Source organism: Caenorhabditis briggsae (assembly GCF_000004555.2).
Source record: "Caenorhabditis briggsae complete genome, chrII, whole genome shotgun sequence".
Lineage (NCBI taxonomy): Eukaryota > Metazoa > Nematoda > Chromadorea > Rhabditida > Rhabditidae > Caenorhabditis > Caenorhabditis briggsae.
Window position 1 is genome coordinate 5785230 of NC_013486.2, and position 24897 is coordinate 5810126.

Sequence of the window (24897 nt, forward strand, 5' to 3'; positions counted from 1 at the left end):
TTGAAGAGTGATCAGTGATCTTCGCGAATACCACCCTGTCAAATTTTAGACAAAAAAAATCTTAAAAATCAGAAAGAATTATCAAAAATAGCTGAAAAACTTGAAAAGGTCTAAAAATTTTGCAAAAAATTCAAGAGAAAATCAATTTTTTCATGGTCAAGACAGGGATGTTCGGTATGGCCTTTTCGGAAAATTTATATTTTGAAAAATTCGAAAATTTCAGAATATTCCGATTTTGAAATTTTCGGAATTTCAGAATTTTCGAATTTCTTAAAAACTCAAAATTTAGTTTCAGGGCCGGAATTCAGATTTCAAACACTTTTAAAATCAATTTCAGATGGCCGCTTCTGCATTCAAAGAGAGAAATTTGGAAACCAATATTGTGCAGGAACCATCACTTGGTATGTTTCTGAGCTCCTGGACGTTTCAGAACCACGACCTTTCAGAACCCGACGTTTCAAAAAATTTTCTCCATTTTTGGAAAGAGGTTTTTAGACACCGAATGAGTATTTCTCATTTCAATTCATTGTTGTTCTGTTTTTCATTCATTCTCATCTACCACCGTACTCCAAATAATGATAGGCTCATACACGGAAACTCTTCAAAAATCGACATTCATGTTTGCATAATTTTAGTAATGACATCGTTTTTGAAATTTCAATGTTTTTTTTTGGAATTTTCGAGGGTTTCCGAGTGTGAACCTATCATTATTTGGAGTACGGTCAAAAAATTGAAATGAGCAATACTCATTTGGTGTGCAAAAACCACTATGCAAAAATGCAGAAAAGTTCTGAAACATCGGGTTCTGAAATGGCGCGGTTCTGAAACGTCCAGGAGAATGTTTCTATTCATTATGAAAAATTGAAATTGCAGATGAAACAACGTCCCCAATGGATTATGCATTCCGCAGCGAACAATCATCAGAAACCATACAATAAATTCGTTGAGATGTATTGATCTTACACCATTCGATTGTCATATCAACCAACCATTTTATCCTACTAATTAAATGTTTTCCCCGTTTTCACTTTACATCTCCTTTTTTTCTCTTTTTGTTCTTCACCTACTCCTTCTTCGCCTCATCTTCTGTGTTTTCAATTCTTTTTTCGTAGAAGAAGAAAGCTTGGATAGGTAGTATCCAGAGGAAGAAGAATGAGAATTTCTGATGAAATTTGAATTTTCTTTGCTTCGATACTTCTATTCTGCGTTCCCCCACTTTATTCCCGTTTCCCCCCAAACACATCCTGATTTCATTATTGCCCCACTCCTCCCGGTTCATCATATTTATCATATCTACGTATTTTTCTCTCTCTTTTTGACAGTATAGACAATTGCACTACCCATTTCACTTCATTTACGGTTTCTCTTTTCTTTTTTCTACTGTCATACAACTAGGATTTCATTCATTAGCAAGTTATTACAATTTCCTCTACGATTCTGTCTGAAAAAATGAACGAATTGCGGAACACTTTCTTGTTTCGAGTTTCGGAAATCAAAGATTGACACAAGAAAGGATACGTCAGCTTCTGGTGACGAAAATGAAAAGGAAGAACCAATTATTTTTGATTATAGGTTCCAGCTACAGTAGTCTCCCTTGTTCCTATAAAAGGGTTCCCTTCTATTCTCAATCGATTCATGATTGTATTTTCTTCTCTTCTACACTATCGTAAAGTGACGCTCTCCTCTTCCATTTTGTCGTCTCGATACGGACGGTCCATTGGAGGCACTATGGCTCCGAAATGAGCCAATCGGGTCGACCGCCTGACTCTACTCACTTCTCATCGCGTTTCATCCTTTCTTCCCTTTTTCTTTTTCCATACTATCAAAATTGTCTTCTTCGTTTTCTTCTTCTTATTTGAAACCACGTTTGTTTTTATATACGTTTAGTTTGAGACGAGTAGCAGAGATTCGATGACAGACTTCCTACGAATTTCACCGGTCATTTTTCCTAATATTAATACGAAAAAATTCAAGAAAAAAAATCCAAAAAACTCCATCGAAAGGGAAATTTTGCGGAAAAAGGCGACGAATAGGGATGAGGATTTGAATTCCCGCGATGTGAGAATCCTAGGCCACGGCGGCAAGCCGGCGTTCCCTCAAGTGGCCTACAGTGGTTTCTATGATATTATTCTGGTACAAAACAGTCGGAGATGTAGAAGAGAAACGCTGGTGGCCTTTGCCGAAGGTCCCACAACGACAACTACCGTAACCTGAAACTTTCGATCCCTTTTTACGATTACTATTGCTTTTAGACAATTTTTTGTTGTTGAAAACCTACAAACGAACTGATTTTTAATTTTAGAGTCTAAAACTCTCGAGTTATGAATCGTTGAGTTTTTCGAAAATCAGAAAGTTCTAGAATTCTAAAGAACCTCAGTTTTTCTCAGAATCTCAGAATTTGGAAATTCCAGAGTTTTCGGAAGTTTTCAGAAGGTTCAAAACTCAAAAAATGTGATTTTCCCCAACTTTCTCAAATTTCCGGAATCTTCAATTTTCGCTATATCGCTATAATATTACTCATTAAGATTTTTTTTCGTACAATTTATTTTTCCAGGATCTGTAATTCAAAATTTCGAAGATTTTTGAAATTTTCAGAATCCGGAAACTGCACTTTTTTAAAGTTCAGAACTCCTCCATTCTGAAGGAAAACCGAAATTCCAAGTTTTGCAAGTCGGACTCAAAAAATTACAAATCAGTCATTTCATAACAAAATTTCAAGATTCCGGGAAATTAAAAAGTTTTGGAAAATTATATTTATTTGGTTCCGGAAATTTCTGAAATGCTCCCAAAAAGTTCGAAACTTCAAAAACCTGGAACTTGGAATACGGTAGTTTGACATAGACTGAGACCAAATTCGTGTTGTATATTCAAATGATTACCCTAATTAAGACCTTAATTAAGAATCCTCTGGTTGTGAAGAAGTACTTTTGCTGAACTGGTGATGACAAAAAGAAACAAAAGAGGAAAACGCAGAAAGACTGTTGCCATTTTCATTTCTGTTTCTCTTTTGTAAATGTATTTAGCCTCTTTTTATTTAGCCAAAAAACATTGCTTGAATGATTCAACATTTTCTTCTTAAAAAATCTAAATCTTGAATCATATTAACGTTTGCTCAGCAAGATGAACATAATCGTAGAAGAAGTGCGTACGCTCGATGAACTTTTTGAAAAGGAAATCCCAAGATCTATTCTCATATGTTTAAGAAGTTTCTGAGATAGAGTGTTCGTTGGATTCAGACCGCGGTCTACAATTACTATTAGCTTTGTTGACTCATTTTGCGGTATTTTCCATTAATCCGAAATGAGACGCAGCCCACTTTTTTTCTATATATTACTCTGGTACAAAAAATCGGAGCTATGGAAGAGAAAATCTGGTGATCGTGGCTGAAGATCCCACAACGACTACTACCGTAACCTAAAATATCTTCATTTTCAGTAATTGTGTTTTCTATTTTTACTGCTTTTCATTGAGTTTCCTGTTATTTTTAACTCAAAAACGTCCCAAAATAAAAATTTTTGGTAGTGAAAAACTAACAAATTATTTTTTGGAAAAATTAATTTTGAGCTTATGTATCTCATTCCCTGTAAAAGATATCAAAAAGTGATAAACAAATAAAATGTTGCTGATATTATGATAAACGATTTGTCAGTTGACTGCATTTTGATATCTCTTACAGGAAATGAAATACATGAGCTTAAAGTCGGCAATTTGGGTGACGTTCTATTAGGGCGTTTAAAGTATTTCTAGGTTACGGTAGTTGTCGTTGTGAACCTTAAGTCATTTTTCTCGATTTCCGTACGATTTCAGGCAATGTTTTCGCTATCAAAAATTGTTATTTTGCGACTTTTCTGGTTAAAAATATAACAAAAAAAAATCAAGAACTGGTGAAAATAAGTCCTTAAAAATGAAAAAAATTTCTCCAGAAATGTCGAAAGTTAAACATTTTTGATAGCGTAAACATTGACTGATATTGCACGGAAATCGAGGAAAAAACGCTGAAAATAAACATATATGTAGGTTACTTGTAGTTGTCCTTATGGGACCTTCGGCCACCGGCGCTTCTCTTTCACAACTCCGATTTTTTAAAAAATACGATCATTATTTATATCTACAGAAACAACTTTCACCCTGTTCTTTATAAATTTCAAAGATCATAATATACAGTCAGGCTTATCACAACTCGTTTTTTAGGTCGCCTTTTTTTATATTTTCTGTTTGCCCTGTAAGAGGTTTCCGGTGTTCTCTGTACAATAACTCAAAACGAAATTCAAATTTCCTAAAAAAGAAAATGAAAGTTTTAAATCAGAAATGACACAAATGTGTTGTATTCATGACAATACCATTATTGGTGGTCTAATAACTTGTTGTCTCAATTTTTTTTTCTTTTGTCTCGTTTTCTTATCACAAAGGGCAACAACCCCTTTTTTTTTGATTACAAAAAGGACGGTTTACAAAAGAAAAGAGTAAATGCTTTTGCAATCTGCGTCTTCTCTTCTTTTTACAACTTAAAAAAAATGTTTTTTTTGTCTCAAATGAAATAAGGAATATCCCCCCGGTTTGTCGAGGCCTTTCTAATCCCGAATGACTGGCATTTATGGCGGATTTTTGGAGAAGAGAGATGTGATATGATATAATCTTGTGCTTTGAGCATACTTCTTCTTGATTTTTTTCTTCCTTCTGCTTACATTTTGCTTTGATTTCGATTTCAAAAACAACGGAAACATCTTGTTTGTTGTGTTGACGTGGAATTCAGAATTCCAGAAGGCAATGAGGTCATCAGAAGTAGAAGTTGATGGAACTACCCGTTGAAAAATATGATGTTAGCGCGTATATACTTGAAATTTGAAGCTAGAATTCAAGTCAGAATAGTATTGTTTTTGTCCAATATGTAGTGGATTTACCTTGATCAGAGAAAGAGGAAATGTATAAATAAGAGTGTCAGAAAGCAGAATCAGAATTATTTGAGCTAGAATTTCACTTTTTCGAATTTTCAACTCTTTTTATCGAATTTTAAGATTCACTTTACTTTTTGAAGTACCGTAAAACCTGTATATGTATCTAGTTTCCTGTAAAAGATATCAAAGAGTGATAAACTAATAAAATGTTGCTGAAATTTTAATGAACAATTTATCAATTGTCAGCTTTTTTTTATAACTTCCACAGTAACCGAAATTAACAAGCTCAAATTTGACAGTGTGGAGCCCTTCTGTTACAGGTTTTACGGTATATGAAAACAAATTGTTTCACATTCAAAAACATGATTTTTTTATTCAAAAGACATCTAGGAAGTAAACTTTAAAATAGCAAGAACTCAATCAGCAAACGGGTGTTTTTGACGCCAAATGCCTTTTTTTTAATGACGATCGGGGTATCAGCTGCTGTTTCAGAAACAGCTATATATGGGGAAACCTTTCAAAATGTCAAAATTTTCTTGAATATCTTACTAGCCAAATTTTTAAAAGTTATGTACATGTCTATAGATCAGTGAGAGCAAGAGTTTTTATTATTTCTTAAAGGGGACTTTTTTTCAAAAGTTATGTACTTTTCTAATATTACTTTTAAAACATTCCGAAATCCTCGAAAATATTTCGGAATTTTCGGAGTTGTTGATTTTTGGAGAATTTGAAATTTTTTGGAAAATTTGATTTTTGGGATTTCAGAATTATGGAATTTTTGCCTTTAAAAAAGGCGTCTCGCCGCCATGGCCTAGAATTCTCACTGCGCGGGAATTCAAATCCTCGTCCCTAGTCGCCACCTTTTAAAAATTTCAAACGACAGGGAGAATCCTAGGACACTGCAGCGAGACGCATTCTTTAAAAGGCTAAATTTCGAAAATTCCATAATTCTGAAATTCCAAAAATCAAACATTTTAAAAAATTTCAAAAGTTCCAGAAATGTAGAAAATTCCGAAAACTTTTTTTTTTCAGGGATCCCAAATTTTTACTGGATTTTTCGAAGTCATATTATGAGGATACGTAACATTAGGAATGCTTTAATGGAAAATTTGAGAAAAAATTTAGTTCAGAGTCCCCTTTTCATGAATTCTTTAATTTAATAGAAGTTCACCCTATACTTGCACTTTGAGCTCAATTATCTTAATTTCTACAAAAGGAAATGAGAACCTGTTAACTGATAAAATGCGTGTCAGCAACATTTTATTAGTCGACAAAGTTTTGATATCTCTTGTAGAAATTGAGATAATTAGGCTCAAGGTGCAAGCAGAAGGTGGAATTCTATTGGAGTGTTCATGGTAGTTTAGACTCGAATGTGTTTTGAAAAAACGGTTCTGAAGAAGAATAAATTAGTAAGTTTTATATCTTAAGACGATGTTTTGGTTAAACGAGCTCCAATATTCGAACTTGCAAGATTCTAGCTTCCGAATTAAAAAAAGAACTTCTATGCAAACTTAAAAAAATTATTTTCTCCCACCCACCATGCTATTCCTATTCATTTTTGTTTCTAAACTCGTCCTTCCTGTCACTAAAAATATCTAGGACTCCTCCGCTTCCGATCTCTAACTTCCTGGCCTCGTTAATTCATAAAAAGTTATGTTATGTTGACTTGGAAAAAGTTATGTTATGTTGACCTCCTCTTGCATCCTTCCGGGTGAACTTCATCCTGAGCTACTTTTCAAATATTTTTTTTCAGATCATCATTTCATATCCCAAAAAATGATTCACTTTGTATTTATAGTGTCTTCTTGAACTGCTGTGCATCTCCTTAAACCCCTCTATCTCTCTCTCTCTCTTAAAATCCTTCGCATACTAATCTGATAGTGAGTGTCTCATCGTCACACACACGTGCTCCTTCTTCAATAATAATAATGCTTCTTCTTTGATTCATTCTGCTGCTGCTGAAAATGAATATAATTAAGATTTTATTTTATTTTATTGATGAATTAATTGTTTGAGCTTATCTTTTCTTTTCCAAAAAAACGGCCCGATGTCTTTTCTTAGTATTCCTTCAGACAAAGAGAAAAAGTTCGACGCTTAAAGTGTCTGTTAGCGCGGAACAAATTCAATTTGTGATCTTGAACACTTTCCAAGTTTCGTTCAAAGAACATAAAAATGTCTAGGTTCAAAAACACTTCCCATTTTTTTTTCATTATTTTCTTTTTTTATTTCCTCATTCTTTTTGATTGGAACATGTAATCTGAAACTATCTGTTTCTTCCTTAAAAAGTCTTATAAGACTCTTTTCTACTCATACATGAGCAATTTGATTATTTGTTCTTCTTTTACTTCTCCTTCTCTTATCCCCCTTTTCTCTTCTCCAGATTCTCGATATTCCGTAACTTTTCCTTTTTAATCAATTAAATTAGAAGAAGACATATTCTACATTCCTTATCATTTTATATCTCTGTGGCTGTTTCATCCATTAGTTATCTAATCCCCATGAATCGATTCTTCTTTTGGAATTTGAAATTTCAATATTTGGTCTAAAAACTATCAAAAATTGATTCGATACTGTTTTTGGTCAGTCTTTGGTCTGTTTTTGGTCCGCTTTTGATCAGTTTTTAGTTCGTTTTTGGGCAGCTTTTAGTCCGTTTTTGGCCAGGTTTTAGTCTGTTTTTGGTAAGGTTTTAGTCCGTTTTTGGTCTGTCTTTGGTCTGTTTTTGATCAGGTTCTAGTCTGTTTTTGGTCCCTTTTTCGCCCTAATTGGTCCTGATAGGACTCCTAATAAGATTTCTGAAAGCTTCAATAGTTTGAACTTTTTCGAAAAGTGATATCTAAAAAAAAAGATTTTTATGAACTTCTGAAACTGGAAATTTTGCACATTGTATGTAGTTTCCCTCTGAAAAAAACTGCAAATTTGTACTCTGAACTACCATAATCTGCAAAATCAATTTTTCTGTTTTCAAAATTTTATCCCACCCATTTTTGAAGGTGTTAGATCTACATTTTTCGTTTTTTCTTCTTCCCAGGAAAAATTCAAATTTTTTCGTGGGAAGGATAAGCGGAAAAACAAATGTTCTGCATAGAAAAATATGCATTTTTTTGAGGGATCATCCAGAAAAGTCAACCAGTTGGGTGCTCAGAAAATGCGAATTTTTTGGTGTATATTGTCTAGTTTTTTTTTACGGAAAGTTAGCAAAATATATTGAGCCCTGTTTTCTGACTGTTAGGAAATCTTAAAAATGGATACCATTTGAGAATATGCTCAAAATTTGCACAGAAGAACTTTTGAAAAGGCTGAAACTGTTTCATCCACTCGTTTTCCAGAATTTTCTGGAGTGCGAAAATCATTTTTGAACATTTCTCTATCACCTGAATTAGTTTTTGAACAATTTCAAAAACCACTTTTTTTTACCATGGGGAGGGACCCTTTAAAAGTAATTTTTTGAAAATTTTGTGAGAAGTTCTAAAAAATTTCCAATTATTCAGAAATGATAAATCTACCATTTTTCAGCCCAATGTTGTTTTTGAGCACAAAAAGTGTTGTTGTTGTTGTTAGAACTTCGACAATCCCTAATAAATAAATAAAAATTGGGTTACTGTAAAATCTCTAATAAAATGGCGTCATAACTTTCTTTCAACACTGAGACAATTTATCTCGGTTCCCGTTGAAGATATAAAAAGGTTGTCAACTGATGAATTGTTTATCATAATATCACAAACATTTCACCAGTTGACAAAATTTTGATATCTTTGATAGGAATTGAGATAATTGAGCTCAAACTTGACAGTATGAGCACCCTTCAATTACAGGTTCTACGGTAACCAATAACCTTCAAATGTTCACAAGTTCAATTTTCATTTTTCGCTCAGCTGAAAAAAATCCCAGCATTTTAATGCACTTTTGCTCTTGATTTTTGAAAAGCAAAAGAAAGTGCAACAAGAAATGGATCTTCTATAATTATTTCTAAAATTTCCCGTTCATTATCTCAAACTCGACAGCGAGGTGCTCTTCTATTACAGGTTTTATGGTATTTCAGTTTCAAGAGTAACCTAATTGTTCTGTGACGTGGAATAATCTCATTCATCTCTTATCAATATATTTTCCTCTTCTCCTGACGTGCCTCCTGCTGCTCTCCTTGGTTGTAGCTTCTTGGATACAAATCCTTCCACCCTCAATTTTCTCCCCCGCCTCAAGCTAACATATCCTAGATTTTTCTCCGTTTTTTTTCTTTTTGATTCAAGGTCTTCCTATTCAATGTTCGTTTTTTTTTGTTCCACCCGTTTGTAATCGACTTCTCCACCTTTTTTTTGTTTTTTTGTTGATTTACAACCGTTTCTGATTATTTTCTTTGTTTTCCGGTTTTCTAATTTCTTATTAATTTTCAGAGGAGATGATGTCTCCATATTTTGCCGGTTTCCTCTATTTAGCCACAGTAATAACCGGCCTATTTGGGAATATTTGGGTCGTTTGCTCAGTAGCCAGAAGTCGGAAACCAAAGTGAGTTTTTCACTAAATTGATACAGTGATAATTATTTATCAATCATTTTTCAGATCACTAATGTCCAGAAGTTCGCCTTCAGATCGATTACGAGCTTATATTTCAGTGTTAGCAGTGATCGATTTAACAGTTTTGATGGCTCTTTTAGTCAGATCTCTTTATCATTTTTTACCACATTTCATGCTCGGTGAGTTTCAGCAAAAATCTTGAAAATAAAAATTTGGAAATTTTCAGATTCCAACAGTTGTCGAGCAATGTTTGTACTAGAGAACAGTGTGAAAATCACTTCGCTTACAGTACTTTCATGTATCTCTATTGAGCGATACATTACAATACGGAAGCCATTCTGTAGTGAGGTAAGGTTTATTCCTTTAAAGGTGGGGGACTTTAAAAACGTATTTACCAAAATTCCGTTTGAATTGGCAGTTTAAATATCTTTCATTTGCACGTTAAATCAAGTTTCTAGACCATCTGGAAGCCGAGATACAGTCATTTGAAGCTTTACACAGACAACGAAACACTCTAACTGTCTGCGTCTCTTCAAAACTTCAAATGGCTGTATCTCAGCTTCAAGATAGCCTAGTGACCTCATCTTTGAACCAAAATGAAGCGGAAAATACAAAAACTAGCATTGAAACCCAATACGTCAGAATGCATAGCCTAACTCAAAAAAAAATATCCTGCCCCTTTTAAAAGTTCAATAACCAGTATCCAAAATTTTCAGGTTCGCCGACAATTCGTAAATGCTACACCAATCGGAGCCTCTATATTTGTTGGCCTTGTAATTGGGCAATCATCTGTCAAATCAATTCAGTAACAGTATCAACAGATGGAATGAATTGTGTTCGATCGTATCGAGGAAAGGCTCTTCCACGAGTGGCTGCCTATTTGACAGCTGTGGCTTTTTTAGTGGATCTCACTCTGATTTCTTTGAACTATTCACAAATTGTACGACATGTAAGAAGGAAATTCACAAAGAGGAGAGCTAGAGGTGAGTGTTATTCTGTATTTCGACTTTTCAAAATCTATAATACTATTTTTCAGTGCAAGCTAATTCAAGAGTCCGCGAATCTCTAGTGAATGAACCAAGATACATGAGAGAGATGACAGCTGCAATTGTTCGTGTTGGAGTGTTCCATGTTGTATGTTGGCTACCAATGTCTCTGATGCAGGTTAGTTTACAAAAACCTGTAATAGAAGGGCTATCAACTTTGGGCCAATTTATCTCTGTTCTCGTTGAAAATATAAAAAAGCGTTCAACTATCAAATTGTTGATCAGAATATCACAAACCTTTTATTAATTTACACCTTTTTGATATCTGTTATAGGAATTGAGATAATTGAGCTCGAACTTGACCGTTCAATTTTCGATTCTCGCTCTTTGGTTAAAAAAAAAGAAATCCTAGAATTTCGCTGCACCTGATCTTATTTGATTTTCAAAAAACAAAAAAAGTGCAAATAAGAAATTAAAGAGTCTGATCTTCTATTAATATTGTCCCTAATACATTTTTTCAGTTCATCCCCGACAATTCGATTCAATCGGAACTAACTGCTGGCATTCGTTTGTTCAGTAACTTCCGGGACTTCAGGTAATTCGAAGATCGTCTTCTCAAAAATTTTAATCTTCAATTCATTTCAGTTTTACTCGATGGTTAATCTTCATCGCCACCTGGCTTACCTCTACAAATGCTGCTGGTGACTGGATTTTCTACGCGGTTATGAATCGAGACCTTCGAAATCTCATTAGGTATGTTTTTGATCTTCTGAGAAAGAATCAGAATGACCTCACAATTGGCTTTTCTTTCTAATCTTTCTTTATTGTTTGTTTACAAAATCCCCTGAACATGACACCCTCTAATCCTTTAATTTGAAAGTTGTCGATTCCAAACAGAGGTTAATCTTATTAGGCTAACAGGGAAATGAATTGGTTTCGATCATCACAATGGTCTTGTGAGAGCATTTTTGATCATAATAATAATATAGTCAGGTGAGAAGAAATGTTAGAAGAAGTGGAACGGCTTCTTCTTCTTAGAACTTTGGTAGGCAGACATAAAATGATATATGATCAAAGATTTTTTAAAAATTTAAATTCTTCAAAAAAAGACTTTCAGATTTGCCACTGAACGGAGAAAACGATCAACAATGTCTCATGCAGCGTCTCCATCCACAAACCGAAGTCTTCGGCAACAAGTACCTCCATCCATGAAAGTTCTTCATTCAATCTCCTACCGAAGTTCAATTGGAGGATCAATGGACGATGCAGCTGGAGCATCGTTCCTTCAAAGTTCTCCAAAAGAGTCAACAGTTTCACAAGAGCCAAACAGTCCATATGGAATTCGAGCGAAGATCAGTATTTTAACGAGAAAAGGATCGGACACCGATGGAGATATGGTGTGATATAGTAACTTTTTGTAATATGCGATTTAACTTTTCCTTATTTTTCTGATACGGTTTTTTTAATATGGGTTATTTTCAAAATGGGTGCAAATTTTTTTTTTCAATTTACATGCAACAAATAAAACATGTGTCTTTTTATAATCGAGTTAACACATTAAAGCCACTTCGAAACCAGTCATTTCGAAACCGTGCTAATACAAAAGAATGGATGAATTTCAGACTACAATAACAATTTCGGGAGTTTCAAAACACACTCTCAAATCAGAAACGAATCCAAAATGTGAATTTTTAAAAATAAATTTTTTTGAATTTTTCGAGTTTCAGAATGTGTCCTATCAGAAAATCATATTTGAAAACACTGAAATTGTTTTTGTAGTCCGAAATTCAGCCATTCGCTTGTAGTGTCGTGCTTTCGATTATTGAGCACCATCAAGCTGGTGCGCCTTCGGCGCGTTTTAATCCAGTTTTTACTGGTTCGTCGCTTCTCTCTTTTTTCTTAAAATGTCACTTAAATCTATAGTTATTTTCAAGCCTTTCAAAAGTCGACAGAGTGACAACGGGACGGACAGACGCCTCTAGCGTTTTATATATAAGGAATATTACCGTAAAGTCTCTAATAGAAGGGCCCCATAACTCATAACTTTAAGCTCATTTATCTCGGCTCATTTAAAATATATCAAAAAGTAATCAACAGATAAAACATTCCTCATAAAATCACTTACATTTTATTAGTTGACACATTTTTGATGGCTTTTACGGGAACCGTGATAATTCAGCTGAAAGTAAAAAGTTAGGGGGTCCTTCTATTAAAGGGTTTTACGGTACCGTAGTTAACAAATCTTCTTTACTTTAATTTTTTTTTCTCGGTTTGTGTCCGTTTTCCGGCAATTTTTCAGATTTCTAACAATTTCATTTCCCGATTTGATCGGAGGTTTTTAACGCAAAAGTTGTAGAAAAGCAACACTAATGGAGAAAAAGAACTGAAGAATGTAGGTTACGGTAGTTGTAGTTGAAGGACCTTCGGCCACGGCTACCGGCGTTTCTCTTCCATAGAGCCAGTTTTTTTTAATACAAGCATAATAATAGTGGTTGGGGTTACTGTAACTCTTGAAATCTGTTGCAAGTTTAGGGATAACTCATGTACAAATAATACAATGAAACATGTTTGAACATCCTTTATTTGCAAAAAAAAAACGGAAAATTAATAGGACAAAATGTTCTGGAAGTTTGAAGAATAGTCTGGTGTCAATCATCTGTTCAAACAATTTTTGCCGTTGGAGAAACCAGTATAAATAGGACTATAAGCTCAAAAAAATTCAAATTGTTTCAATATGCACTCAACTACAGTAGCTGTTCTTGCTGCCTTGTGCTCTATTTCTTGGGCTTGCGTCGATTTAACTAATCCAGCGACTGGGAGAAGTGACTGTCCAAACAGGGCGTACCTTTGTACCAACTCTGTTTACCTAACTCTAATGAGAACTCAATGTCCAAGAACCTGTGGATACTGTAAGTGTCTTTTTAGTGGATGAGTATGAGCAATCCATATCACAGGCACTTCATCTACAACCCGTACATCTGTAACCTCTACAACAGTTTCTTCAACCTGTGTCGATAGAACCAATCCATCAACTGGAACCAGTGATTGTACCAGACTTCGTGCATATTGCATGAACGCAATTTATATTCCATTGATGAGAGTTCAGTGCCCAAGAACCTGTGGATTCTGTACTGTTGGTTAAACGATGTGTTCATTTTTTGAGAATTTCTTTTTTTGTTTATTTATTTTAATGTTGTAATCTAATAATAAACATTTTAAACCAAGGCATCGTCAAATTTTTCAGACTTTCGTGAAATAGGCTCAAAAACCCTTTTTCGAATTACGCGCCGAAAATACGAGGTTTGCGAAAGCGCGCTCTGTTGCAAGTGCGACCGCATCGCGTAGCCGCGACGCGGCAAGGGCTACAATTTTCTGAATTCGTTGAGAATGCGTTCAAGGAATGCGTTTATCTTGAAAAATTTAGATGTTTTACTTTTAATTAATGATGTTTTTATTATAATTATTATTACAGACGTTGTCATCGATCGTGCGAAGCTTCCGAACTTGCAGATAAAAATGGGTAATTTTTAAATCTTTTTAATTATAAGTACTATTGCTTCAAAAATTACTATGTATCGATTTTTCAGCGTCCTATGACCAAAATCAGCCGGACTACAGTACGCCGGAAGGCCAAGCCTATTGGGCCTACTACCGACAACAGCAACAACAACAACCAGGGGCACAGCCTGAGGTAAGAATTGTCGCTTTTTCACGAATTTTTTCAATATGTTTCCGTCGTTCTAGCAATACGCTTCTTATAATAACCCGGGAGCGCAGGCAGTAGCAGCTGGGGCTCATGCTCATGATCCGTATTCTAATTCTCAGCAGGATCCATACGCTTCTTCTGCAACCTACGGAGATCAAGCTCAACAACCCCAAAATCCCTACGCACCACCGCCACCAAGTTCTGATCCATATGGACAGTCTTCTGGGCCACCTGCTGGATCAGATCCCTATGGTCAAAGCCGAGGAAGCAGCCGCGGAGGATACGACGGTGGTCGTGGAGGTGGAAGAGGAGGTTACGATTCAGGACGTGGAGGTTATCAGGGAGGAAGAGGAGGCCACGACAGTGGAAGAGGGGGATATGGTGGAGACCGTGGAGGAGGTCGAGGAGGTTATGGAGGAGGAAGAGGTATTATTTCTTCATTATACAGCAGAGATCATAAGGATTGATTTCAGGTGGATATGATGGAGAACGTCGCGGTGGCAGTCGCTGGGACGATGGAAATTCTGATCGGTAGGTAAAACAAAATAGTTTGATAGTCAAAAAACTTTTGAAAGAAGTATAGAAAACGGTGTGTTTCGAAAATATTTTGAGAAAAAAACCGAAAAATGTTGTGTTGTGTTAAAAGCTAAAGCCGCTACAGAGTTCAGGGTGTTCAGTGTTCATATCAAAAATAGTGTCAATTAAAAATGTGTGTCAAAATTGTTTTATCGTGTTTGGATTGGTAAGTTGAGTAATAAGGTCAGTTCCCGATACGGAGCACAATGTGCCCGGTGGGTAAATGGGTTAATAGCCCGGTTTCTCTTAAAATATTGTGCAGTTCAGCTATTATTACATGTAAATGGTTTCCAAACGAGTCGAGAACAACAAATGAAGAAGTCGACAAAACGACTTCGAGTGTGCACGAGTTTCTTCTGTCTGACTCTCTCATGTTTTTATATGATACTGTTCGGTGGCGATTCGAGTATCTACACAAAAACTAAAATAGTTCTGTTAAAAATATGTGATTGGGGCTTTGAAAATTTGAAGTCGTTGATAGCATGAGAGAAGAAGACGGAAGACTCGAAAGATGAAAGATGTTTTGCAGGCAGGGCGGACCTCCAGGAGGAAGAGGAGGTTATCAAGGTATTGAATATGTGATTTGCTTTCTTTATGTGTACTATACCGAGTTCTTTTATAAATACCAACACGGAAAATTGAAAAACGTTCCAGAGAAAAAAACTCGAAACTTTCCTATGCATGATATCATTCACACATAGTCACTGAAACCAAATTTATGTCGATAATACACTCTTTCGTTATAGATAGAGGACCACGTCGCGATGGACCAGGAGGTGGCTCTTATGGCGGCGGTAACACTGGCGGAGCAGGAGCGGGAGGTCGCGAATTCGGCTCTGATGGACGCGTCGAGCTGAAAGAGACTGTTTTCGTGCAAGGAATTTCTACTACGTATGTTTGAGCTGAACAAATATGGTTTGAAAATAGCTCGCAATAAATTTATATTCTTTTTAGGGCCAACGAAGCCTACATTGCCGATGTCTTCAGTACTTGTGGCGACATTGCTAAGAACGATCGCGGACCACGCATCAAGATCTACACGGATCGCAATTCTGGAGAGCCGAAGGGAGAATGCATGATCACATTTGTTGATTCTGCTGCAGCCCAACAAGCTATCACCATGTACAATGGGCAACCATTTCCAGGAGGATCAAGCCCAATGATCATCTCACTAGCCAAATTCCGAGCTGACGGAGGAGACAGAGGTGGTCGAGGTGGAGGATTCGGTGGACGTGGTGGGGGTGGCCGCGGCGGATTCGGCGGACCTATGGGAGGACGTGGCGGTGGTTACGGTGGTGACCGCGGAGGAGATCGTGGAGGTTACGGAGGTGGCAGCCGTGGAGGATATGACGGAGGACGTGGAGGCGGTGGTGGATTCCGCGGAGGCGATCGTGGTGGTGATCGTGGAGGTTTCCGTGGAGGCGACCGTGGCGGATTCAGAGGCGGAGATCGTGGAGGATTCCGAGGAGGCGACAGAGGCGGATTCCGTGGAGGACGCGGTGGTGGTGGAAATGCCAATATGGAGCAAAGAAAGAATGACTGGCCATGTGATCAATGTGGAAACAGTAACTTTGCATTCAGACGGGTCCGTGTATCTTTTTTCTGTTGAAAAGTAATTCAATATTTTTACAGGAATGCAATCAGTGCCAAGCTCCACGACCAGATGGAGGACCATCCGGTGGCGGTGGTGATCGCCGCGGTGGAGGTCCACCAGGAGGAGACAGATACCGTCCATATTGAAGTGCTAACTCAGCTTCAAACTTATTAAAAATTCTTCACAGTTATTTACCCCCTCTTTATAAGATCTCTTCAAAAAGAGAGAATTGTAATAATCCCCCACACTGTCTATTTATGAAATACGTTTTAATTTTAACATTTAATTCCTATTTTCATCCGTCTATGAAAATAAGTTAATTTCTGTTCAGTTCAACAATAAATATGTTGGCTTCCACATCTGTTTTCTTTCCAATTTTTTCCTCCCGCTCCTCCTCCCTCCTTCCATCAGCTGCTGGCGTGTCACTGTCTGTATTCTCTTCTCTCTTCACTTCAACGCTATCTGCTTCTTCATCTCTCTTCTCGTCCCCGACCTCCCTTGTCCCCTCGGCGCCCAACAACCACCTCTCATTCTCCCAAATTTACACTCGGAGAGACTGTCCGTTCAGGACAACTATTCGACCGATAAATGAGCAGTATCACTGGATTACAAGGTAAGATTTTAATCAATCAATCGATGGGAGATGTGGCTGGAAAACGACCTTAATCTGAAAAGAAATATCGAATTTCATCCATTTTAAATTTCGAAACTTTTTTGAATTAAAGAGCTGTGGCCAAAGGTCCCACAACTACAACTACAGTAACCTAGAAATATTTTTACTTCCGGTATTTATTTTCGTGCATTTTAGTCAATTTTTTCGCCAAAACTAGTAGAAAAATCGACAAAAATCAGTGAAAAAACGACAAAAAATTCTGAAACGAAAAATATTCTTAGGTTACTGTAGTTTCCGATGTGGGACCTTTGACAACTACAACGACAACTACAGTAACCTGAAAATATGTTATTTTCCGAATTTATTCATATCAGTCAAACCTAAAAAATTGACGAAAATCGAATAATAAACGACATTTAAACTCCGAAAATACAAATATTTTCAGGTTACTGTAGTTTTCGTTGTGGGACCTCCGAATTTTTTTACAACAGAATAATAACGTCCCATTCTTCTTTAAACTATTGTTTCAAACAACTTTTCTCTCATTTTTCCGGAATTTTGGAGCACCCACAAATTCCCAAATTCTTTTGTCATGTTCTTCATTTTGCTCTCCGGGAACAATGAGCTTATTGGGTCGCCATCTCTGCGTTTCTCACTCTCCCGAACTATTTCCTCTTGCCTATTTACTCAATGACCTACGAATCGTGTTTCGAATCAAAAAAATTAACGGTTTTTTGTACAAAATTTTGTTTGCCCACCCCGGGGTTCTTTCTTCTTCTCAAATCACTCAATATCATTAATCCTACTCCTAGTAACATGGCGGTATGATATCTAATCAAACACGGTGTTAGGGGATGTGATATTTGCAAGAAAAGGGAAAAACAATGTTTGCAGTTAAATCTCTTCGCATCGGTGTGGAACCCGTTGAAGTGGAGTTTGATGAGGATGCCGGCATTTTGTGGACTTCATTGCAAACCGCGTTCCCGGGTAAGTCGACTGGAAGACTACTGTAGATTGAGAATTTTGAAAAAAATTGCGTATAATTGAAATCTAGAAACCAGGTTTTCAAGGGAACTTAAAAAACAGAAGTCAAAAAAGTTAACTACCGTATTCCCTCTAATTGAAGCTCACCCGAACCGTCAACTTTGTGCTCAATTATCTCGATTCCTGTAAAATATCTTCAAAAAGTGTTCAACTGATAAAATATTGGCGATATTATGATGAGAAATTTATCAGTTGACAGATTTTTGTTATTTCCGACAGTAACCCAGATAATTGACTTCAAACTTGAGGGCTTGAGTGGGCTTCTATTAGAGAAAATACGGTAATTGTGAAGATAGAGCCACAAATTATGGAAATTGGTTTAGATTCAACTGAAGAAGGCTAAAATAAATTGAAAATGGCTAAAAATCGGTAAATGTTGAGTGAAATAGGCTAAATTGACTGAAAACGATCATAACTGGTCCACAAAGCTTGGTCCGCCGTTGGTCCGTTTGTTTCAAAATTTCAGATTTTCTGGGACTTTCAGATAAAAAAAACGGGAAAAAATTAATATTTAAAACGTTAAGGAAAAAACACCATATATGGTTTGTATCACTCTCATCTTGCAGAAACATGTAGTATGATTCACGTGAATTCCTGCTGACATAGTATTATTTGGTTGGGTATGTGAGAAATTGATAATAACGGAACAGCGTTATTTCTGTCACTTCCTCCGATGTAGGCATCAAACCTCCCCTACTATCTTCTTCTCCTTTTTTCTGCTGACCTTTTTCTTTTTTTTTTAATTTTTGGAATGTAATGAAATCGAATCATGTAATGGTATGCAAATAATTGGAGAGGGAGGGAATGCATTGTCACCGAAAAAGGCAGAAGAAGCTTTTCTTATCAGTTGGGTCTCCAGATTCCCTACACTATCTAATAGACTATAAGCAATGATTATATGAGGGAAAATGGAGAAGAAAGATGATTAAAAATTACAGGATGTTCTGGGATGTACTATCGAGAAACTGGAGATCCGTGCAAGAAATCAGTTCGATTCGATGGAAAAAAGTTCATGGCTCCGGGCGGAGCATGGAACGATCGAGAATATTATGTGACTTTGAGTAGGGATAGGAAACTTTATTTTTAGGAAAGTTGGTTATAAATTTCAGGTCAAAGATGTCATGCTGCAACTGGAAATCCTGGTCACACTGCTTCCTATAGTGAAGCAACGAAACAATTTGAAAAGAGTGTGCAGGCAGTTCAGAAGATGATGATGGTATCTGGAATGAAAATAGGTAAAGTCTAAATGGGTTAGAATTGTGTAGAAAAGAACTTGAACCACCGTAGTATCGCGCCGAAGGCGCGCCAGCGAGCTGTTCGCAGAAATTCGAGATCTTTTTGATGCAAAAAAATTGTCACAAATAAACAAGTTCCAGACATGAGCCACTTGACAAAGAAAAGACAGCACACTTCATCTCGGGATACAGCTTCCTCAACATCGTCATCTACAGTAACTCCAGATCCGATTCAAGCCATTGAGGAACGCTCACAAATGCTGAAAAACGCTGGAAGAGATTTGAGCCCATTGGAACAACAATTTCTTGATTTATGTCGAATCTCGACGGCCAAAGATCAGATAATTGATTCGAATCGACAGGAGATTTCAAAATTGAATGAGTCATTGCGCAATTTGGAGAAACGATTGAAAGAGAATGAAGCAAGTTTGAAGGAGTCGAATGGTTTGGTTGAATGCAAGCAACAGGAATTGGATATGGTCAGTGAGGCTTTGAAGAAATTGGAAGAATCAAGGCATACGGTAAGTTTATGGGCAAGAAAAGAAAAAAATAAGCAATTTTAAAGATTAGCGAGTTGAGTCAAAAATCTGGAAATTTGGAAGATAATGTCACCGAGTTGGAACTGAAATTAGTGAACTTGGAAGAAGAGTAAGAATTCTATTAGAAGTAAGTAAAAAAAGTTTATATTCAGGAACCAAGGATTAAAAGCAAATTTGGAAACAAGTCACAACAGAATCAAGGAAATGTCAGAAACGATTTCAATGCTCACTTCTTCGAAAGAAATTTTGGCAAAGGTACCGTATTCCCAGTAACAGAAGCACACCCAAACAGTCAAATTTGAGCTCAATTATCTCGATTTCTGCAAAAGATATCAAAAATATGTCAACTGATAAAATTTTTGTCATAATATCACCGATGTTTTGCTAGTTGACAAATTTGTGATATCTTTCATGGTAACCTAGATAATTAAGCTCAAAGTTGACGGTTTTGGTGGACTTCCATTAGAGGAAATACAGTAATTTAACAAGTTTCCTCAAATCTTAAAATTTCTCACTAGTTTTAGGAACTGGATCAATTGAGACCATTCGCAGAGGCAGCTGGAATTGAGGATTACGAGAACGTTCCAACGTTCATTCATGCGATTCATGAAAACAAAGAACTTCACAAAATGAATGAAAGAATGCGAGTAGAGACGGAAGAATCGAAAGAGAACAACAAACAGATGGTGAGCATTCATAGTGAAGTTTTTGAGGAAAATGCGAAATTGAGAAACAGGTAAATTGAACGATTACTGTAGCTTTAAATGTTTCATGTTTTTTTTTTAGGAATGAGGATTTGGAACGACGATTTGCACATGTCGATGAGGAGCTCACTTGTGTCAATGAGAATTGGGCGAAAGAATTGAAAGAGAAACAGCAGGATTGGGATAAAGTTGTAAGTAATTCCCAGACTTATGAAAACAGGTATATTTTTAGACATAAGTATCTTGGAAGCACGAAAATTGGTAGAAAAATAATTTTACGAAATTTTCAAAACTACTCATCAAGTCTAGGAAAGTCTACGTTAGCTTTAATAGAATGACATTCAAACCGTCCACTTTGAGCCCATAAATCTCGTGAAAGATATGAAAAAGAAGTAAAATGATAAACGTTTTATCATAATATCAAAAATATTTTGTCAGTTGACCGCTTTTTGATATCTTTCACAGGAAATGAGATATATGGACCCAAAGTTCTGCGGTCATTCTATGATTGGGTGGCGCAATTTTGATAAAAGCTGGCATATCTTTAGACACAAGTATCTTGGAAGCACGAAAATTAGTAGAAATATAATTTTACGCCTGAATCAAAGCTACTGAAATTTCCAAAGCGGTTCCTCAAGTCTCGCTTTGTTATATTCAAACATGAGCGGCGTAATGCTTCTTGTTATTTTTATGAGATGTAGCAACTTTGACAAGCGATAACTCAGCTCAAAGTTGATCAAACAATTTGAAACTTGGTCAGTTTACTGATAAATTTTTTGAGTTTTTGCATTTCAAATTTGAGCTCAGTACAACACTCTACTCAAGTTTTATAGCAGTACAAACTTGAGTCCTGGTAATCATGCGAGACCCTGTATAACAAAGAAAGGCACTTCAAGAATCTTGCTCAAAGTTCAAAAACTTCAGAAATACGCGGCAGAATCAGAAGTCTTATCACTGCGAGAACAACTAGTCCATCTTCAATCAATTCTCGAATCAGCAACCCGCGAAGCAGCTGAAAACGCTCGAAGGTCAGCTGATCCTCTTCTCGAATACTCACTTTTTTAGCCTCACCGCATTTTCGTTTTGTTTTCTTCAGAAACGTCATCTGGGACTGGTAGAATACACTGTAGATTACGGTAAACCGGAACTGTATCTCTATTTTTACGCAATTCTTATTTTTAAACCCTCTAACAGTCCTCAGTTGAACTAAAACATTTTTTGAAAAGCTCTGAAAATGCTACAATTTTCGTGAATTCCTGAACGCCTCCTGGAACGTTTAAAGTAATATTCCTCGTTTCTACTTTCTTTTTAAAAAATCCCGGTCTTCCGTTTAACGGTTTCCCTATTCCTCGGTTATGCTCAACCCTAATCAGTTAATCAGTTTTCTGATTTTGTAAAAATGTTTTTAAATAAATGATTTTAGAAAATTTTTGAAAAAAAATATTTTCGACGGAGAAATAAGAGGAAACCGGAGAACAGGAAAAAGCATAGAACGTTTGACTTGAATCAAGTTTCAGAGTGTCAGAATTGGAGCACGAACGACATGAGATCCGTCGTCTCTCCGATGCTGTTCATATTAAAACTCAGGTGAGCGGCAGTCCGGTCCATCACCGTCTATCGTCATCAATTCGTTTTTAATTTCACTGATTTTATTCATTTCACTCACTATCAGACAACGCATATCAATTCACTTTATTTATTTAATGTTAATAAATTATTTTTTCAAATGCAGTGAGATTTGCTAATTTTATGTTTGCATGGCTTTGCTTTTAACCTGAATAATCAAGAATTTGAAGTGAAATAAATTTCAGGAAGATCTATCACGTCAAGTGAGAATTCTGAAAGAGAGATTGGCTGAATCAGACAGTCAAGTTGCTGAACTCAATGTTCTTGTTTCCTCATTGGCAGCAGATGCCACAGCTTCACGAAGAGAAATTTCAGATTTGCTTTAAATATTTCTTAATCTAAAAATTCTGATAATCTTGTATTCCCAGTGTTAAAAAAAGAAATTCAGTGTAGGCTTTTAGCCATGTAATAAAGTTTCTCGGACTTTTCAAAAAATTGAAAAATTCACAGATAAATTACATAAAATTGGCATTTTAGACACCAAACTTAGAGGATCCTTAAAATATTGTTAGGTCCCTGGAGAATATAATGGTGGGTATTACTTATCACACTACTATCTGAATAATACCTGATAAATTCAAAAATAGTCAGGAACTTTTTAGAAGACTTAACCATAATCAAGAAAGTTCTAGAACATCTATTTGAGCAAATGACACATTGACTTTCATACAAACAGAACAAAACATGAAAATAGTCCAGTACTATATGAATATAAGCTGGAAACAAGATTCAAGAGTGATCTTTTATTTCTGGTAATAATCGAAAAAAAGAGGAAGCCAGAAGGTTTTTTTACCTCTATGAAAGTTCGAATGAAGATGAAGAGGCATCGATCCGAGTAACTGCTTAGTAATTGATTGAATCTGAAATCAATAGTGTAACAGTAATAAAAGTAACAGCGCATTGAATGAAAGATGTGATATCTTCATATTCAGACGAGGTCAGTTTGGATGGCAACCCAACAACCATCTGAAATTCTTGCGAACCTCATTTGGAAGGAGTACGCGGCGAATCTGGATTCGTTACCGATTCTCCAAACATTTCAAAATGGAGCAGAATTATAATCTAGACATATTGAGTACTTTAGAGACTAAAAGCTTAAAAGACCGGAGTGGACGAAAGTCAATCAATGCAACATAGTGAAATATCTGAAGAATCAGTAGAGCCAGGAAATGGTAACCCGACAACCATCTGAAATTCTTGCGAACATCATTTGGAACGAGCACGCGGTGAATCTGGATTCGTTACCGATTCTCCAAACATCACAAAATGCAGCAGAATTAGAATCTAGATAGGAAGAAGACTTTACAGACTTTACAGACTGGCCTCAGAAACTATGAGTTTCTGTCGATTGTCCCTAGCCTTTTCATCCTACGATCCAATTTATCTCGGTTCCTGTCAACGATATGAAAAAGATGTCAACTGATACATTTTTACTGTAATATCACAAAGATTTTATCAGTTGACACATTTTCGATATCTCTAATAGGAGCCGAGATAATTGTGCTCAAACTTGACAATGTGGGGGCCCTTCTAATACAGGTTTTACGGAATCTGATTTTTTTGTCTTTTTGGAACTAAAAAACGGTTCTGAAATCTCATGAATTTTTGGTCTTGTGAATTTCTGTTTTTGAAGTTTAAACTGAAGTTGAGTTTTTCTTTTCTGATTTATCTGGAATGTTTTAATTTTGGAAAAATGCGTCTCAATTTTTGATTCCCCTCTCATTCAGTATTTATATACAGTATTCGAAGAACATTTGAAAACCGCGCTTCAATGAGGAAATCTTTTTACCGGATCCTTCATCTAAACGAATCCAGAGGACGTCCGATCTTTCGGAGAGGTGTGGATTGCCAGGGAAAAAGGAGAGGAAGGAGAGAGGAGAGCAGGGCTGTGCGAGCAATCGACTTTCGTCGGAAACGAATTGCAAAACACGCGCAATACGAGATTAAAGGCGCACGCAATTTTTCCGATGTGTACGTAAAAATGGTGTGGAAAATAAATTTTATATTTTGAAAAATTTTATTGAAATTTTATTTTTTACGTGTCGAGGCCCGCCGGCGAATTAGCGTGCGCCTTTAATCTCGTATTGCGAAAAAAGCTTGGAAAATTTGCAAAACGTGAAGGTTTTTCTCCCGTCCTCGCCCACCCCTGGAGGAGAGAGGAGATTGCTCTCCAAGTTGGAACTGTTCGTTTTCTTATCTGAGATCTGATCATCGGCACATCGGTTAAGGTTAGTAGAGTATGTTGTGGTGATAAGGCCAGGTCACGTCAGGTTATTCCATAGAAAAATATATTATTCGAAAACCCCGCGGTCTGAAAGTAAACGCAGATATGGTTGCTGAACTCGGTGAAAACATATTTTTTCAAATCAATTGAACTACTTTTATAGTGACGTCAACATAGTTCGATTTTTATGACTTTCAATTTTAAGAAGACCTTTTTTATCTTTCTCCGCGGTGTTTTGAGAAGCTCTCATTCAAGACCACTTATCTCGCTTGGTTGAATTTGCACAATGAAGTTCCCAATGACAAAATGTAGCTCGTGTTTTGTCTAATCAACTCTGAAATTTACAGGCAAATCGAAAAATTCTGCTAGAGATTCTAATAGTAATTCTGTAGTCCACAAAAAAAGGTCCTTGTTTGCAAGTCTCAGAGATCGTTCTGTAATTTTTCTAGCCTAGACTTCCAGTCACATACCACATTTGTGTTGTCGATACAAAGCAGATAACACTTTTTGACTTGTGTCTTGAATTCCTGAATTCACCGTAAAACCTCTAATAGAACGACACCCGGATCGTCCACTTTGAGCCTATATATCTCATTTACTGTGAAAGATATCAAAAAGTGGCTAACTAGTAAAATGTTGCTGATAT

The 24897-nt window shown here is 36.3% G+C and overlaps 4 protein-coding genes across 4 annotated transcripts in view; all 4 read left to right on the forward strand.

The window, feature by feature from the left end:
* Positions 1-957, forward strand: part of Cbr-gld-3 — a gene marked incomplete at both ends in the record, with an annotated part of 5721 nt that extends 4764 nt beyond the window's left edge. The window contains one exon of the mRNA XM_045242104.1: positions 874-957. Within this exon, the coding sequence (XP_045095049.1) occupies positions 874-957 (84 nt within the window). The remainder of the gene's footprint in view (positions 1-873) is intronic.
* An 8331-nt stretch (positions 958-9288) lies between these two features.
* Positions 9289-11793, forward strand: CBG13074 (the record flags this gene model as incomplete). Its single annotated transcript, XM_002646651.1, has 8 exons — positions 9289-9395; positions 9450-9583; positions 9631-9747; positions 10121-10387; positions 10441-10568; positions 10912-10985; positions 11036-11143; positions 11508-11793. 8 exons carry the CDS (start codon positions 9289-9291, stop codon positions 11791-11793), a joined length of 1221 nt encoding a protein of 406 aa, XP_002646697.1.
* A 2113-nt stretch (positions 11794-13906) lies between these two features.
* Positions 13907-16412, forward strand: Cbr-fust-1 (the record flags this gene model as incomplete). The annotated part of the gene is made up of 8 exons (XM_045242105.1): positions 13907-13910; positions 13978-14081; positions 14216-14429; positions 14570-14627; positions 15202-15239; positions 15419-15563; positions 15627-16257; positions 16305-16412. The coding sequence occupies 8 exons, from the start codon at positions 13907-13909 to the stop codon at positions 16410-16412; spliced, it is 1302 nt and encodes a 433-aa protein (XP_045095050.1).
* Positions 16413-17763: 1351 nt separating this feature from the next.
* On the forward strand, positions 17764-22353 carry CBG13076 (the record flags this gene model as incomplete). Its single annotated transcript, XM_002646653.2, has 11 exons — positions 17764-17866; positions 18862-18984; positions 19033-19158; positions 19300-19679; positions 19724-19806; positions 19850-19952; positions 20222-20433; positions 20484-20592; positions 21326-21429; positions 21919-21988; positions 22213-22353. The coding sequence occupies 11 exons, from the start codon at positions 17764-17766 to the stop codon at positions 22351-22353; spliced, it is 1554 nt and encodes a 517-aa protein (XP_002646699.2).
* Between the last annotated feature and the right edge of the window lie 2544 nt (positions 22354-24897).